Source organism: Neolamprologus brichardi, chromosome 13, assembly GCF_056152115.1.
Source record: "Neolamprologus brichardi isolate AB-2024 chromosome 13, ASM5615211v1, whole genome shotgun sequence".
In the NCBI taxonomy this organism is placed as follows: domain Eukaryota; kingdom Metazoa; phylum Chordata; class Actinopteri; order Cichliformes; family Cichlidae; genus Neolamprologus; species Neolamprologus brichardi.
This window is the reverse complement of record NC_142116.1, coordinates 31,849,479-31,862,159: the sequence shown is the minus strand read 5'-3', so window position 1 is coordinate 31,862,159 and position 12,681 is coordinate 31,849,479. Positions and strand designations below refer to the sequence as shown.

The 12,681-nt window shown below is 54.2% G+C and overlaps 1 protein-coding gene across 2 annotated transcripts; it reads right to left on the bottom strand.

Annotated features, from left to right (window-relative positions):
• Positions 1-9,146: 9,146 nt before the first annotated feature.
• LOC148100067 (uncharacterized) lies at positions 9,147-10,940 on the bottom strand. Of its 2 annotated transcripts, none has more exons than XM_087849822.1 (2): positions 10,779-10,940; positions 9,147-10,638 (listed from the first exon to the last, which is right to left on the bottom strand). In XM_087849822.1, the coding sequence occupies exon 2, from the start codon at positions 9,904-9,906 to the stop codon at positions 9,337-9,339; it is 570 nt and encodes a 189-aa protein (XP_087705948.1). In that variant the 5' UTR covers positions 9,907-10,638; positions 10,779-10,940; the 3' UTR covers positions 9,147-9,336. The 2 variants fall into 2 exon arrangements, with proteins under 2 accessions (XP_087705948.1, XP_087705949.1); XM_087849823.1 differs by having other exon boundaries at positions 9,147-10,599.
• Positions 10,941-12,681: the final 1,741 nt, after the last annotated feature.

Genomic DNA, 12,681 nt, shown 5'->3' with positions numbered 1-12,681 from the left:
TGTCTGTATCGTATCATTTGCTACTTTCCAATAGAATGTAATGTGACGACGACGAGGAATAAAAAGCAGTGGATGCAAAGATATCGTTCTACCATGTGTTTGTTTTGTCTGTCACACAAGTTAGTGTCTATGTCGACCAAGCGCCCCATCGAGAAATGCACAGAAATGGTCGCACACAGCGCACAACATCAGTGCGATCGACATGCCAGTAACCCCGATGGAATCCCGACAGTGCAAGTCAGAGTACAAAACGCGGGCCCATGGGCCGGATACCCCAGGTATCCCCGCGAGCCCCGCCTTTCCGTCCGCGGCTGTGATCCGCCTAGCTGAAACAACAGCGTTTTCGCGCAGGCTCTATGGCACGCGGCCAACGGAGGCCGCTGTTAACCCTGATGCACCTGCCAGGGGGGTGGGGGATGCGGGTCCCCCGCGGAGGGACGGAGGGATGGAATGAGGAGGTCGGGGTCGCGAGATCCCCCGAGTGGATGGGGGGGGGGGGGGGGGGGGGAGAGGAGAGAGAGAGAGAGAGAGAGATTGGTGGTCGAGAAACACCCCGGGGAAAACACAGCGTGTCGCGTGGCGAGACGATAAGAGCGTGGATGGCGGGTACTAAGTGTGTCGGGGTTTGGTTACGGAGGCGGCATCCGGGCGCGTGCTGTACTACAACAACAACAACACTTCTGGCAACAAGGTGCCAACGTGAAAGAAGAAGACGAAGAAGACAATGTCACGCACTAGACCGTGGGAGCCAAAGAGCACAAAGGTCGGTACAGGTGGACCGCTTTCGCTGGCGGTGTCATCGTCCTCCTCCTCCTCCTCCCGCTCACCATCACCGTCGCCATCACCGTCGCCATCGCCAGCGCGATTGGCGTACGCGGGGTGGGCTGCGGTTGCTCCGTTGTTGCGACCGGCAACGTTTCGTTATCGAGGGCTAGCGGTCGAGGAAGACCAAGAGCAGCAGCAGCAGCAGCAGCAGCAGCAGCAACAACAACAAGAGGAGAACTCGGAGGAGGAGGAGCAGGAGGAAGAGGAGCAAGAGGCCGAGGGGGACGACGACGAAACGACAGCCCGAACACTCGCAGACAAGAAGCGCTACTGGGAGGATCGGGAGGAAGAGACCGAGGAAGAGGAGCAAGAGGCCAAGGGGGACGACGACTCGACAGCCCAAACGCTCGCAGACGAGGAGCGCTACTCGGAGGATCGGGAGTCGGACGAAAACGATGAGGCGGCGGACCAAGGGTACGCAACCACAGAGGATCACGGTTACGAAATGCCGTCGCAACTTTGCCAGGACGGCGGGGCGAGCCGAAAGGCCGAGAGAACAAAGAAGAAGCAGGCGCCGAACCGGGGCGGGGGGTTTCGGAGCTTTTGCAAGAGGACGCCGGCCGTGCCGCAGGTGGCGTTCATGATCTTGGTCGCGATCGCCACCACGGCACTGTCGGCGAAACTCGCGATGCAGATGTAGCCGATGATTATGACGAAGAAGAAGAAGAAGAAGGAGAAGAAGAAGACGACGAAGACTATGAAGAAGACGACGAACACTATGAAGACAAAGACTGTGGAGGAGGAGAAGAAGAAGAAGAAGAAGAAGAAGAAGAAGACGACGACGACCTCGTCCTCACTGGTCGAGGACGAGGAGGCCCCACCGAAGAGACCGTGGCGGCGGCGCGAGACGAGGCCTCCTCGTTCATGGCCTGCTTCCCGCTGGAGATAGAGGACTCGGTGATCGCCATGACCAACCTGGAAGTGGACAGGCGCAGGCCCGGCATCGACGGATGGAAGCCCATGGGCCGCATCGAGTTCCGAGCCTACGTGGGGCTGCTCGTGCTCGCCGGCGTGTACAGGTCCCGGGGAGAGGCCTGCGAGAGCCTGTGGGACGCCGAGAGCGGCAGGTCCGTGTTCAGAGCGGCGATGCCGCTCAAGACCTTTCGAGCCTACTCGAGCGCACTGCGCTTCGACGACAGACAGACCAGACGAGCCAGGCGAGGGCAGTCACGACAAACTGGCCCCCATCAGAGCCGTGTGGGACGAGTGGTGCACGAGGTTGCCCGCCATGTACCGCCCGGGACCGGAGGTCACCGTCGACGAGAGACTGGTGCCGTTCAGAGGTACGTAGTGCGTGCGTGTGCGTGCGTGCGTGTGTGTGTGTTCTATCGCGAAAGAGGCCACACCGTGCAGGGCACATCGAACAGGCCCGAGATCCCCAGAGAGCTGCGCTGCGTCAAGGGCAGGGCCATGGGGTCCGTCGAATCCGTAGTACTCGGCGGCTCTGCGGGACGAGGATGAGGAGGAGGAAGAGGGCTCGACACGATCATCCTCTCCTACGTGGCCAAGAAGAACAAGAACGTGCTGCTCCTCACCACCGCTCCTCGTTACCACCACCGCTCCGACCCCTAACCCCGGCCTAGCCGCCGCAGTAGCAGCGGCGGCGGCGGCGGAAAACCTCCCTTGGTGCGGTTGTAATGCAGCACCAAGGGAGGTTTCTAGGGTTTGTTTTCTTCTTTTTTTATGTTGTTCTTTCAGTGTTTGTCTTGAGATAAGGTTTGAAGTGTCTGTGGTGCAGCTGGTCTGGTCTGTCTCGAGACCTGTAACAGGTGGACACTCACCAGGACATTCAGAACTCACAAGTTTTGTCTTTCTAAACTCTTCTGTAGAGGGTTTCTCCGAGAAGCAAGGGGAAGGCAGTGAGGCCTGGGGGAGGTCCACCAATATAAAGCGTGGCCAGGAGGAACTTTACAGATAAATTGTCCAAGTAAAAAAGATACAGGGATCCACAAATGTCATGTGACAACCTAATTGGCTTGCGGGATAATGACGTCACATATATTTAGAATCTTACAACCAGCCTTAAATTCTTTGATCCTTAAATCCATAAATGGGGCTGAAAAGTGACGACTTTTAGTCCGTTAATTACAGCAATTATGTTTGCAGAACTGAAACATTCGCCAGAGAAGTATTTTGAAACATCTGGATCCTTTTCTAAGCAACTGTTTACATATTCCAAATACAGATTCCACTTTTTTTTTTCTTCTTATGTTGTTCATTAACGGAAACAGTGCCACCCCATCACAAGGGCTGGCAAGGCTTTCGGAGCCTGGGGAGCGGACACCCGCACAAAGGGTGGCCAAGCGGCCCGGTCCGGGTTTTTTCTTCTTTCTTTCAAACGCCTGGTGGGCGGTGTCACCCGATCACAAGGGCTGGCAAGGCTTTCGGAGCCTGGAGAGCGGACACCCGCACAAAGGGTGGACAGGCGGCCCGGATTGGGTTTTTTCTTCTTTCTTTCACACGCCTGGTGGGAGGTGTCACCTGATCACAAGGGCTGGCAAGGCTTTCGGAGCCTGGGGAGCGGACACCGGCACAAACGGTGGCCAGGTGGCCCGGTCCGGGTTTTTTCTTCTTTTCTTCTTTCTTTCACACGCCTGGTGGGCGGTGCCACCCCATCACAAGGACTGGCAAGGCTTTCGGAGCCTGGGGAGCGGACACCCGCACAAGGGGTTGCCAGTCGGCCCGGTCCGGGTTTTTTCTTCTTTCTTTTAAACGTCTGGTGGGCGGTACCACCCGATCACAAGGGCTGGCAAGGCTTTCGGAGCCTGGGGAGCGGACACCCGCACAAAGGGTGGCCAGGCGGCCCGATCTGGGTTTTTTCTTCTTTTCTTCTTTCTTTCACACGCCTGGTGGGCGGTGCCACCCGATCACAAGGCCTGGCAAGGCTTTCGGAGCCTGGGGAGCGTACACCCACACAAAGGGTGGAAAGGTGGCCCGGTCTGGTTTTTTTCTTTTTTCTTTCACACGCCTGGTGGGCGGTGCCACCTGATCACAATGACTGGCAAGGCCTGGAGCCTGGGGAGCGGACACCCGCACAAAGGGTGGCCAGGCGGCCCGATCTGGGTTTTTTCTTCTTTTCTTCTTTCTTTCACACGCCTGGTGGGCGGTGCCACCCGATCACAAGGCCTGGCAAGGCTTTCGGAGCCTGGGGAGCGTACACCCACACAAAGGGTGGAAAGGTGGCCCGGTCTGGTTTTTTTATTTTTTCTTTCACACGCCTGGTGGGCGGTGCCACCTGATCACAATGACTGGAGAGGCTTTCGGAGCCTGGGGAGCGGACACCCGCACAAAGGGTGGCCAGGCGGCCCGGTCCGGGTTTTTTCTTCTTTTCTTCTTTCTTAAAAAAGCCTGGTTGGCGGTGCCACCCGATCACAAGGGCTGGCAAGGCTTTCGGAGCCTGGGGAGCGGACACCCGCACAAAGAGTGGCCAGGCGGCCCGGTCCGTGTTTTTTCTTCTTTTTTTCACACGCCTGGTCGGCGGTGCCACCCGATCACAAGGCCTGGCAAGGCTTTCGGAGCCTGGGGAGCGGACCCCCGCACAAAGGGTGGACAGGCGGCCCGGTTCGGGTTTTTTCTTCTTTTCTTTCACATGCCTGGTGGGCGGTGCCACCCGATCACAAGGGCTGGCAAGGCTTTTGGAGCCTGGGGAGCGGACCCCCGCACAAAGGGTGGCCAGGCTGCCCGGTCCGGGTTTTTTCGTCTTTTCTTCTTTCTTTCACACGCCTGGTCGGCGGTGCCACCCGATCACAAGGCCTGGCAAGGCTTTCGGAGCCTGGGGAGCGGACCCCCGCACAAAGGGTGGACAGGCGGCCCGGTTCGGGTTTTTTCTTCTTTTCTTTCACATGCCTGGTGGGCGGTGCCACCCGATCACAAGGGCTGGCAAGGCTTTCGGAGCATGGGGAGCAGACACACGCGCAAAGCGTGGCAAGGTGGCCACCCGATCACAAGGGCTGGCAAGGCTTTCGGAGCATGGGGAGCGGACACACGCGCAAAGCGTGGCAAGGTGGCCACCCGATCACAAGGGCTGGCAAGGTTTTCGGAGCCTGGGGATCGGACACCCGCACAAAGGGTCGCCAGTTGGCTCGGTCCGGGTTTTTTCGTCTTTTCTTCTTTATTTCACACGCCTGGTGGGCGGTGCCACCCGATCACAAGGGCTGGCAAGGCTTTTGGAGTCTGGGGACCGGACACCCGCACAAAGGGTGGCCAGACGGCCCGGTCCAGGTTTTTTCTCCTTTCTTTCACACGCCTGGTGGGCGGTGCCACCCGATCACAAGGGCTGGTAATGCTTTTGTAACCTGGGGAGAGGACACCCGCACAAAGGGTGGCCAGGCTGCCCGGTCCGGGTTTTTTCGTCTTTTCTTCTTTCTTTCACACGCCTGGTCGGCGGTGCCACCCGATCACAAGGCCTGGCAAGGCTTTTGGAGCCTGGGGAGCGGACCCCCGCACAAAGGGTGGCCAGGCTGCCCGGTCCGGGTTTTTTCGTCTTTTCTTCTTTCTTTCACACGCCTGGTCGGCGGTGCCACCCGATCACAAGGCCTGGCAAGGCTTTCGGAGCCTGGGGAGCGGACCCCCGCACAAAGGGTGGACAGGCGGCCCGGTTCGGGTTTTTTCTTCTTTTCTTTCACATGCCTGGTGGGCGGTGCCACCCGATCACAAGGGCTGGCAAGGCTTTCGGAGCATGGGGAGCAGACACACGCGCAAAGCGTGGCAAGGTGGCCACCCGATCACAAGGGCTGGCAAGGCTTTCGGAGCATGGGGAGCGGACACACGCGCAAAGCGTGGCAAGGTGGCCACCCGATCACAAGGGCTGGCAAGGTTTTCGGAGCCTGGGGATCGGACACCCGCACAAAGGGTCGCCAGTTGGCTCGGTCCGGGTTTTTTCGTCTTTTCTTCTTTATTTCACACGCCTGGTGGGCGGTGCCACCCGATCACAAGGGCTGGCAAGGCTTTTGGAGTCTGGGGACCGGACACCCGCACAAAGGGTGGCCAGACGGCCCGGTCCAGGTTTTTTCTCCTTTCTTTCACACGCCTGGTGGGCGGTGCCACCCGATCACAAGGGCTGGTAATGCTTTTGTAACCTGGGGAGAGGACACCCGCACAAAGGGTGGCCAGGCGGCCCGGTCCGGGTTTTTTCTTCTTTCTTTCAAACCCCTGGTGGGCGGTGCCACCCGATCACAAGGGCTGGCAAGGCTTTCGGAGCCTGGGGAGCGGACACTCGCACAAAGGGTGGCCAGGCTGCCCAGTCCGGGTTTTTTCGTCTTTTCTTCTTTCTTTCACACGCCTGGTGGGCGGTGCCACCCGATCACAAGGGCTGGCAAGGCTTTTGGAGCCTGGGGAGCGGACCCCCGCACAAAGGGTGGCCAGGCTGCCCGGTCCGGGTTTTTTCGTCTTTTCTTCTTTCTTTCACACGCCTGGTGGGCGGTGCCACCCGATCACACGGGCTGGCAAGGCTTTCGGAGCCTGGGGAGCGGACACCCGCACAAAGGGTGGCCAGGCGGCCCGGACCGGGTTTTTTCATCTTTCTTTCAAACGCCTGGTGGGCGGTGCCACCCGATCACAAGGGCTGGCAAGGCTTTCGGAGCCTGGGGAGCGGACACCCGCACAAAGGGTGGCCAGGTGGCCACCCAATCACAAGGGCTGGCAAGGCTTTCGGAGCCTGGGGAGCGGACACTCGCACAAAGGGTGGCCAGGCTGCCCGGTCTGGTTTTTTTCGTCTTTTCTTCTTTCTTTCACAGGCCTGGTGGGCGGTGCCACCCAATCACACGGGCTGGCAAGGCTTTCGGAGCCTGGGGAGCGGACACCCGCACAAAGGGTGGCCAGGCGGCCCGGACCGGGTTTTTTCATCTTTCTTTCAAACGCCTGGTGGGCGGTGCCACCTGATCACACGGGATGGTAATGCTTTTGTAGCCTGGGGAGAGGACACCCGCACAAAGGGTGGCCAGGTGGCCCGGTCCGGGTTTTTTCTTCTTTCTTTCAAACCCCTGGTGGGCGGTGCCACCCGATCACACGGGCTGGCAAGGCTTATTCTTGAGACAGTCCCAGTCTACAGTCTACAGTCAAACTGGTCGCTCGTGTGTGTAACTCATTGGTGTGTGTTATCTGGCTTCAGGGACAGATAGAGCTGGGTGTCATCTGCATAGCAGTGTAAATGTATGCTATGTCTTCTAATGATGCTGCCTAAGGGAAGCATGTATAATGTAAACAGAATTGGTCCTAGCACTGAACCCTGTGGAACTTCATAATTAACCTCAGTGTGTGAAGAGGACTCTCCATTTACATGCACAAATTGGAGTCTATTAGATAGATATGATACAAACCACTGCAGCACAGTACCTGTAATACCTACAGCATGTTCTAATCGCTCTAATAGGATATTATGGTCAACAGTATTGAACGCTGCACTAAGGTCTATCAGGACAAGCACAGAGATGAGTCCACTGTCAGAGGCCATAAGAAGATCATTTGTAACCTTCACTAAAGCTGTTTCTGTGCTGTGATGAGCTCTGAAACCTGACTGAAACTCTTCAAATATACCTCTGCAGATGATCTGTTAGGTGTTTGACAACTACTCTTTCAAGGATGTTTGATATGAAAGGAAGGTTGGAGATTGGCTTATAATTAGCTAAGACTGCTGGGTCTAGAGATGCTTTTTGAGTAAAGGTTTAACTGCAGCCAGCTTGAAGGCCTGTGGTACATAGCTGATTATTAGAGATAGGTTGATCATATTTAAGATTTAAGAATTAATTAATGGCAGGACTTCTTTGAGCAGTTTTGTAGGAATGGGGTCTAAAAGACATGTTGATGGTTTGGAGGAAGTAATTATTGAAGTTAACTCAGAAAGATCAGTTGGAGAAAAAGAGTCTAACTTAACATCAATGGTACTAAGAGTAGCTGTAGATAATATTACATCTGTGGGATGATTATTGGTAATTTTTTCTCTAATGATAAAAAGGTTATTTGTGAAGAAGTTCATGAAGTCATTACTAGTTAACGTTAAAGGGATGGTTGGCTCAACAGAGCTCTGACTTTTTGTCAGCCTGGCTACAGTGCTGAAGAGAAACCTGTGGTTGTTTTTATTTTCTTCAATCAGTGATGAATAGTAAGATGTTCTGGCTTTGTGGAGGGCTTTCTTATAAAGCAACAAACTATTTCTCCAGGCTAAATGATGATCCTCTAAATTTGTGACACGCCATTTCCTCTCCAGATTACCAGTCATCTGCTTTGGGCTACATGTTTGAGAATTATACCACGGGGTCAGGTACTTCTGATTAGAGACCTTAGTTTTCACTGGAGCTACAGTATCCAGAGTCGTACGTAGTGAGGAGGTGAAATTATTAACAAGATGATCGACCTCTGTTGGAGTAGTGTTCAGATAGCTGCTCTGCTCTGTGTTGGTACATTGCATTGAAGATGACAACAGTGGGTGGATTATATTCTTAACCCTTGTGCTCCCCTTCGGGGCAACTCCGGACACCGGGGGTCCCAGAGTACCCCTGGGTCGCATTTCACAGGCCGCGCATCAGGGTTGGCTCCCGCGCCCCGTACACCCACGTTTCCCTCCCTGAATGCCACTCCCGTTTCAATTTTTCTCCTAGTTTCAGGCAGGCTCTATCACGTTCGTCCATGGGAGGCCGCTGTTAACCCTTGTGCTCCCCTTCGGGGCAGCCCCAGACCCCGGGGGTCCCAGAGTACCCCACCCTCAGTAGAGACAGGTGAATGAAAATGAAAAAAAACCCAGAACAATCATTTGGGGTCGTCGAGTGCCCCAGAGCGATTCTAATGGGTTTTGTCAGGGGATCGGCAAAGAAAACGTAGCACTTGGGGGCCACGCACAGAAGCTGCTGCGGCAGCGTGGGGGTCATTGATACCCCAGTACATGAAAATGAAGCATAATCACAATAATGATAATATTATTAATAATAATAATAATAATAATAATAATAATAATAATAATAATAATAATAATAAAAAGAAGAAGAAGAATACAACACACAGACGCTTCTTAGTTTTATTTTATTTTATTTGAAATTACACTCACAATACAACTGAGGCAATCTGGAAGTTAAAATAAAAGTCAACAACGGGGTTGAATCAGCCTTTCAAAACAAACGAATCTCAGTAGATATGTCAAGAACAGGTTTACATGAAAAATATCAACAAACTGTCCGTGTTTCAGGCGCTCGGTGCTGTACAGCGCCTCCTGTGGACGAACGTCATAGAGCTTGCCCAAAAGTAGGAGAAAAATTGAAACGGGAGTGGCAGCCACAGAGGGAAATGATGACCTATCCAGGCCATACCATCTAGGGACATGCGCAATGGGGGGGGAGGGGCGTTTTTAAAAGCCCCCCCCCCCCCCCCCCGGGGCTTTATTTTTGATTACAATATCAACAAACTGTCCGTGTTTCAGGCGCTCAGTGCTGTACAGCGCCTCCGGTGGCTGTGAATACATGATAAAAATATCACCGTAGGATGCGTGCATTGAGAGAATCAGCCTTTCGTGACAAACGGATCTCAGCAATCTCCTTTGTAACACTCTGTGACCAGCCGCAGCTGGCCGATTTTCACCACATCCTCTCCCAACAGTTTGTCGTAGGCCTCGGTGATGGCGTCGAAGAGTTTCCTCGCCGATTTCAGCTCATGCAACAGCGTCTCCACCACGGTGCCGACCTTGACGTCGTCCGCTTCCATGTTGCGGGCGATCAGGAGACGTTGAATGGAAGGAATGAAACGAGGCGTGAGGAGTCTTTTTCTGATGCTGTAATAATGTTCAGCGTAAAAGTCATCCTCCAAGACTCGCAGACACTCGTGTTGTCTCTGGCTGGGGTGATTGGTCTTGCACCCGTTGCACGCTTCATTGTGGTACTCGTTGATCACTAGGTCGAGTAGGTGATACACCGCAGTTTTCACGGTATCGACGAGTAAAGAAGACGCCCAACCGTCAAGCTTGGCGTCTTGCCGCTCGCCCGCCGCCGCCGCATCACACTCCGCGTCGGACAGTATCTCCCCCTCTTCTGAGGAACTGTCAGTTGAGCCGTCTGAGGAACGGTCCTCCTCGTCGCGACGCAGGGGTGCAGAGTCCATCTTTTTCTATTTTTTTTGTTGTTTTATAGCGACTTCATAGAACAGCTACAGCATAGGCAAACATTTAGTGAGTAAGTAAGTAAGTAAGTAAGTAAGTATATAGACTGCATTGGAACTAGAAAGCCTAGAAAACAAGTGAAATGAAACTCAGCCTTCATAGTTTAACAAGAAGAAACGGGGTGGGTTTAGCTAAGAGAACGTTGACAGTGTACAATTTAACTGAAAATATCCAAGGGCTCCACCGAGCCCCATGAGAACATAAGATGTAAAGTACGGTCCTGCGCCAAATAATCCCAAGGAAAGGAGGCCGAAGAATTTACACCGCTCCTTCAATTCGATCCTCTCCTCTTCTTCCCTTTTTCTTTATTCTTCCTCCTTTCTCCTCTTCAGCCTTTCTCCTTCGAGTTTCTTCTGGGCCGCCTTATACATCTCGTCGGTGTAGTGGTTTCCTCCACTGAAATCCACCATTTCATCTATTTCATCCAGAAGACAGCCCCGGAATGTCGATCACAGCGATATTTCTTCCGTCTTCGCCCTCTGCCTCTTTTCTGAGACAGCCGTCGGTGACAGACTCGGGCGAAACGTCTTCTTTGAAAGCGTTCGCATCCCCCAGGATGGTGTTTCCGGACACACTCTTTCCCGATCCTGTTTTACCGACCAGAAGGAGTCTCAATTCTTCACGGGTCGCAGAGCCTGCTGGGTTGGGGAAATGATGGTAACATTTGAATCATTCTAGAAAAAAAACAAACCATAAAACACTACGTTACACTAGGCTATTCTTTTGTTATCTTTGTATTGATGTTGACAGCAAGCAGTTTGTCCACATAAAGCGAGTACCACAAGCAGCACACAACCCTGGGATTGCACTTTACCTTTGTATCGATGTTGACAGCGAGCAGTTTGCCCACATAATGCCAGTAGCACAAGCAGCACACATCCCTGGATCCGGCCTTTGGTCGCCAACATTTTCAGTAAGCTAAGAAAAGAAGAAAGAAAAAAGAGGTGAAATTAAGGTACATTCAAGGAAAGTATTTCAGATCAGATTAGCAAGTTAAACCACACTGAAAATACACGTTGAATAAACCATGGCCCCAAACTAGTTGGTTGTCCCATGTGTTTCCCCCGTAGCTGCTCCAGGCGCACACACAATGAGCCCTGGTTTCGCGACGCAGGCGTAGCAACAACCTCCTTCTACTCCTCACTGCCTCCTGTGTGTGTGTGTGTGTGTGTGTATGTGGGAGGTACTGGGTTCCTCACAGACAGTGGTGTTCGCAAAACCCGCCCTCCCCAAAGCTAAAGGCTCGCCAGCGGGGCCCGTGAGAGCGAGGGTCCGAGGTCCAAACTTAGGGCTGTGTTCGCATAACCCGCCCTCCGCAGACCTAGGCGTACGCTACCGAGGCGCTTGAGAACGAAGTAGAGGGAGCAAGGATGAGGAAGAGGCAAGGAGTGTCTGAAGTCCAAACGGAGGGCGGTGTTCGCATAATGGGCAGGCCACAGAGCTGCTCTTTCACTAGCGAGGCACATGAGAACGAAGGAGAGGGAGCGAGAAGGACTAGGGGCATGGAGAGCCCCAGGTCCAACTGGAGGGCGGTGTTCACATAATAGGCAGGCCAAGCAGCTGCTCTTTCACTAGTGAGGCGCTTGAGAACGATGTAGAGGGAGTAAGGAGTACGAGGAGCAACGGAGAGCCTGAGGTCCTCACTTAGGCACATTTACGCGTAACCCAAGGCCCATCCGGCAAAGCGCTCACCTGTGAGGAGCAGGAGAACGGAGCAGAAGGAGGTCGCAGGACGGGGAGGCAGGAAGAGTCCGAAGTCCTCACTTAGGCCGGTTTACGCAAACACTGCCGAGAAGGAGACATTGATGATGATGATGATGATGTGAAGTTGAGAGTTGTTTGCTCCGGCGGTTCGGGGTCCCTCCAGACCCCAGTGTTTGCCATCGTAACTTACGAATGTGTATTGGGGTTGCGAAATACCCCATCGCGATTACTAAGGGGTCACAGTGTACCCACGGAGTAGAAAGCACCCCCAGTCCTCGCGAAGGCCGGTTTACGCGTAACCCGGGGCCCAGCAGCTAAGCGCTTGCCTGCGAGGAGCAGGAGAATGGAACAGAAGGAGGTAGGAGGACTAGGAAGCAGGAAGAGTTTGAGGTCCTCATGGAGGCCAGTTTACGCGAACACTGCCCTTTGCAAAGCTAAGCGTCCAACACCGAGGAGCAGGAGAACCGAGGAGAAGGAGGACGCTGAGGCAGGGAGAGTCCGAGGTGCTCACTGAGGCCGGTTTACGCGTGACCTGGGGCCCATCCGGCTAAGCGCTCTCCTGCGAGGAGCAGGAGATCGGAGCAGAAAGAGGAAGGTGGACTAGAAGGCAGGGAGAGTCCAAGGTCCTCGTTTAGGGTTGTTTACGCGAACACTGCCGAGAAGGAGATGATGATGAGGATGATGATGATGTGAAGTTGAGAGTTGTTTGCTCCGGCGGTTCGGGGTCCCTCCAGACCCCAGTGTTTGCCATCGTAACTTACGAATGTGCATTGGGGTTGCAAAATACCCCATCGTGATTACTAAGGGGTCACATAGTACCCACGGAACACAGAGCGCCCGAGGTCCCCACTTAGGCCGGTTTACGCATAACTCGGGGCCCATCCGCCTGAGCGCTCGCCTGCGAGGAATAGGAGAACGGAGCAGAAGGAGGTAGGAGGACTAGGAGGCAGAGATAGTCCGAGGTCCTCACGGAAGCAGGTTTACGCGAACACTGCCCTCTGCAAAGCTAAGCG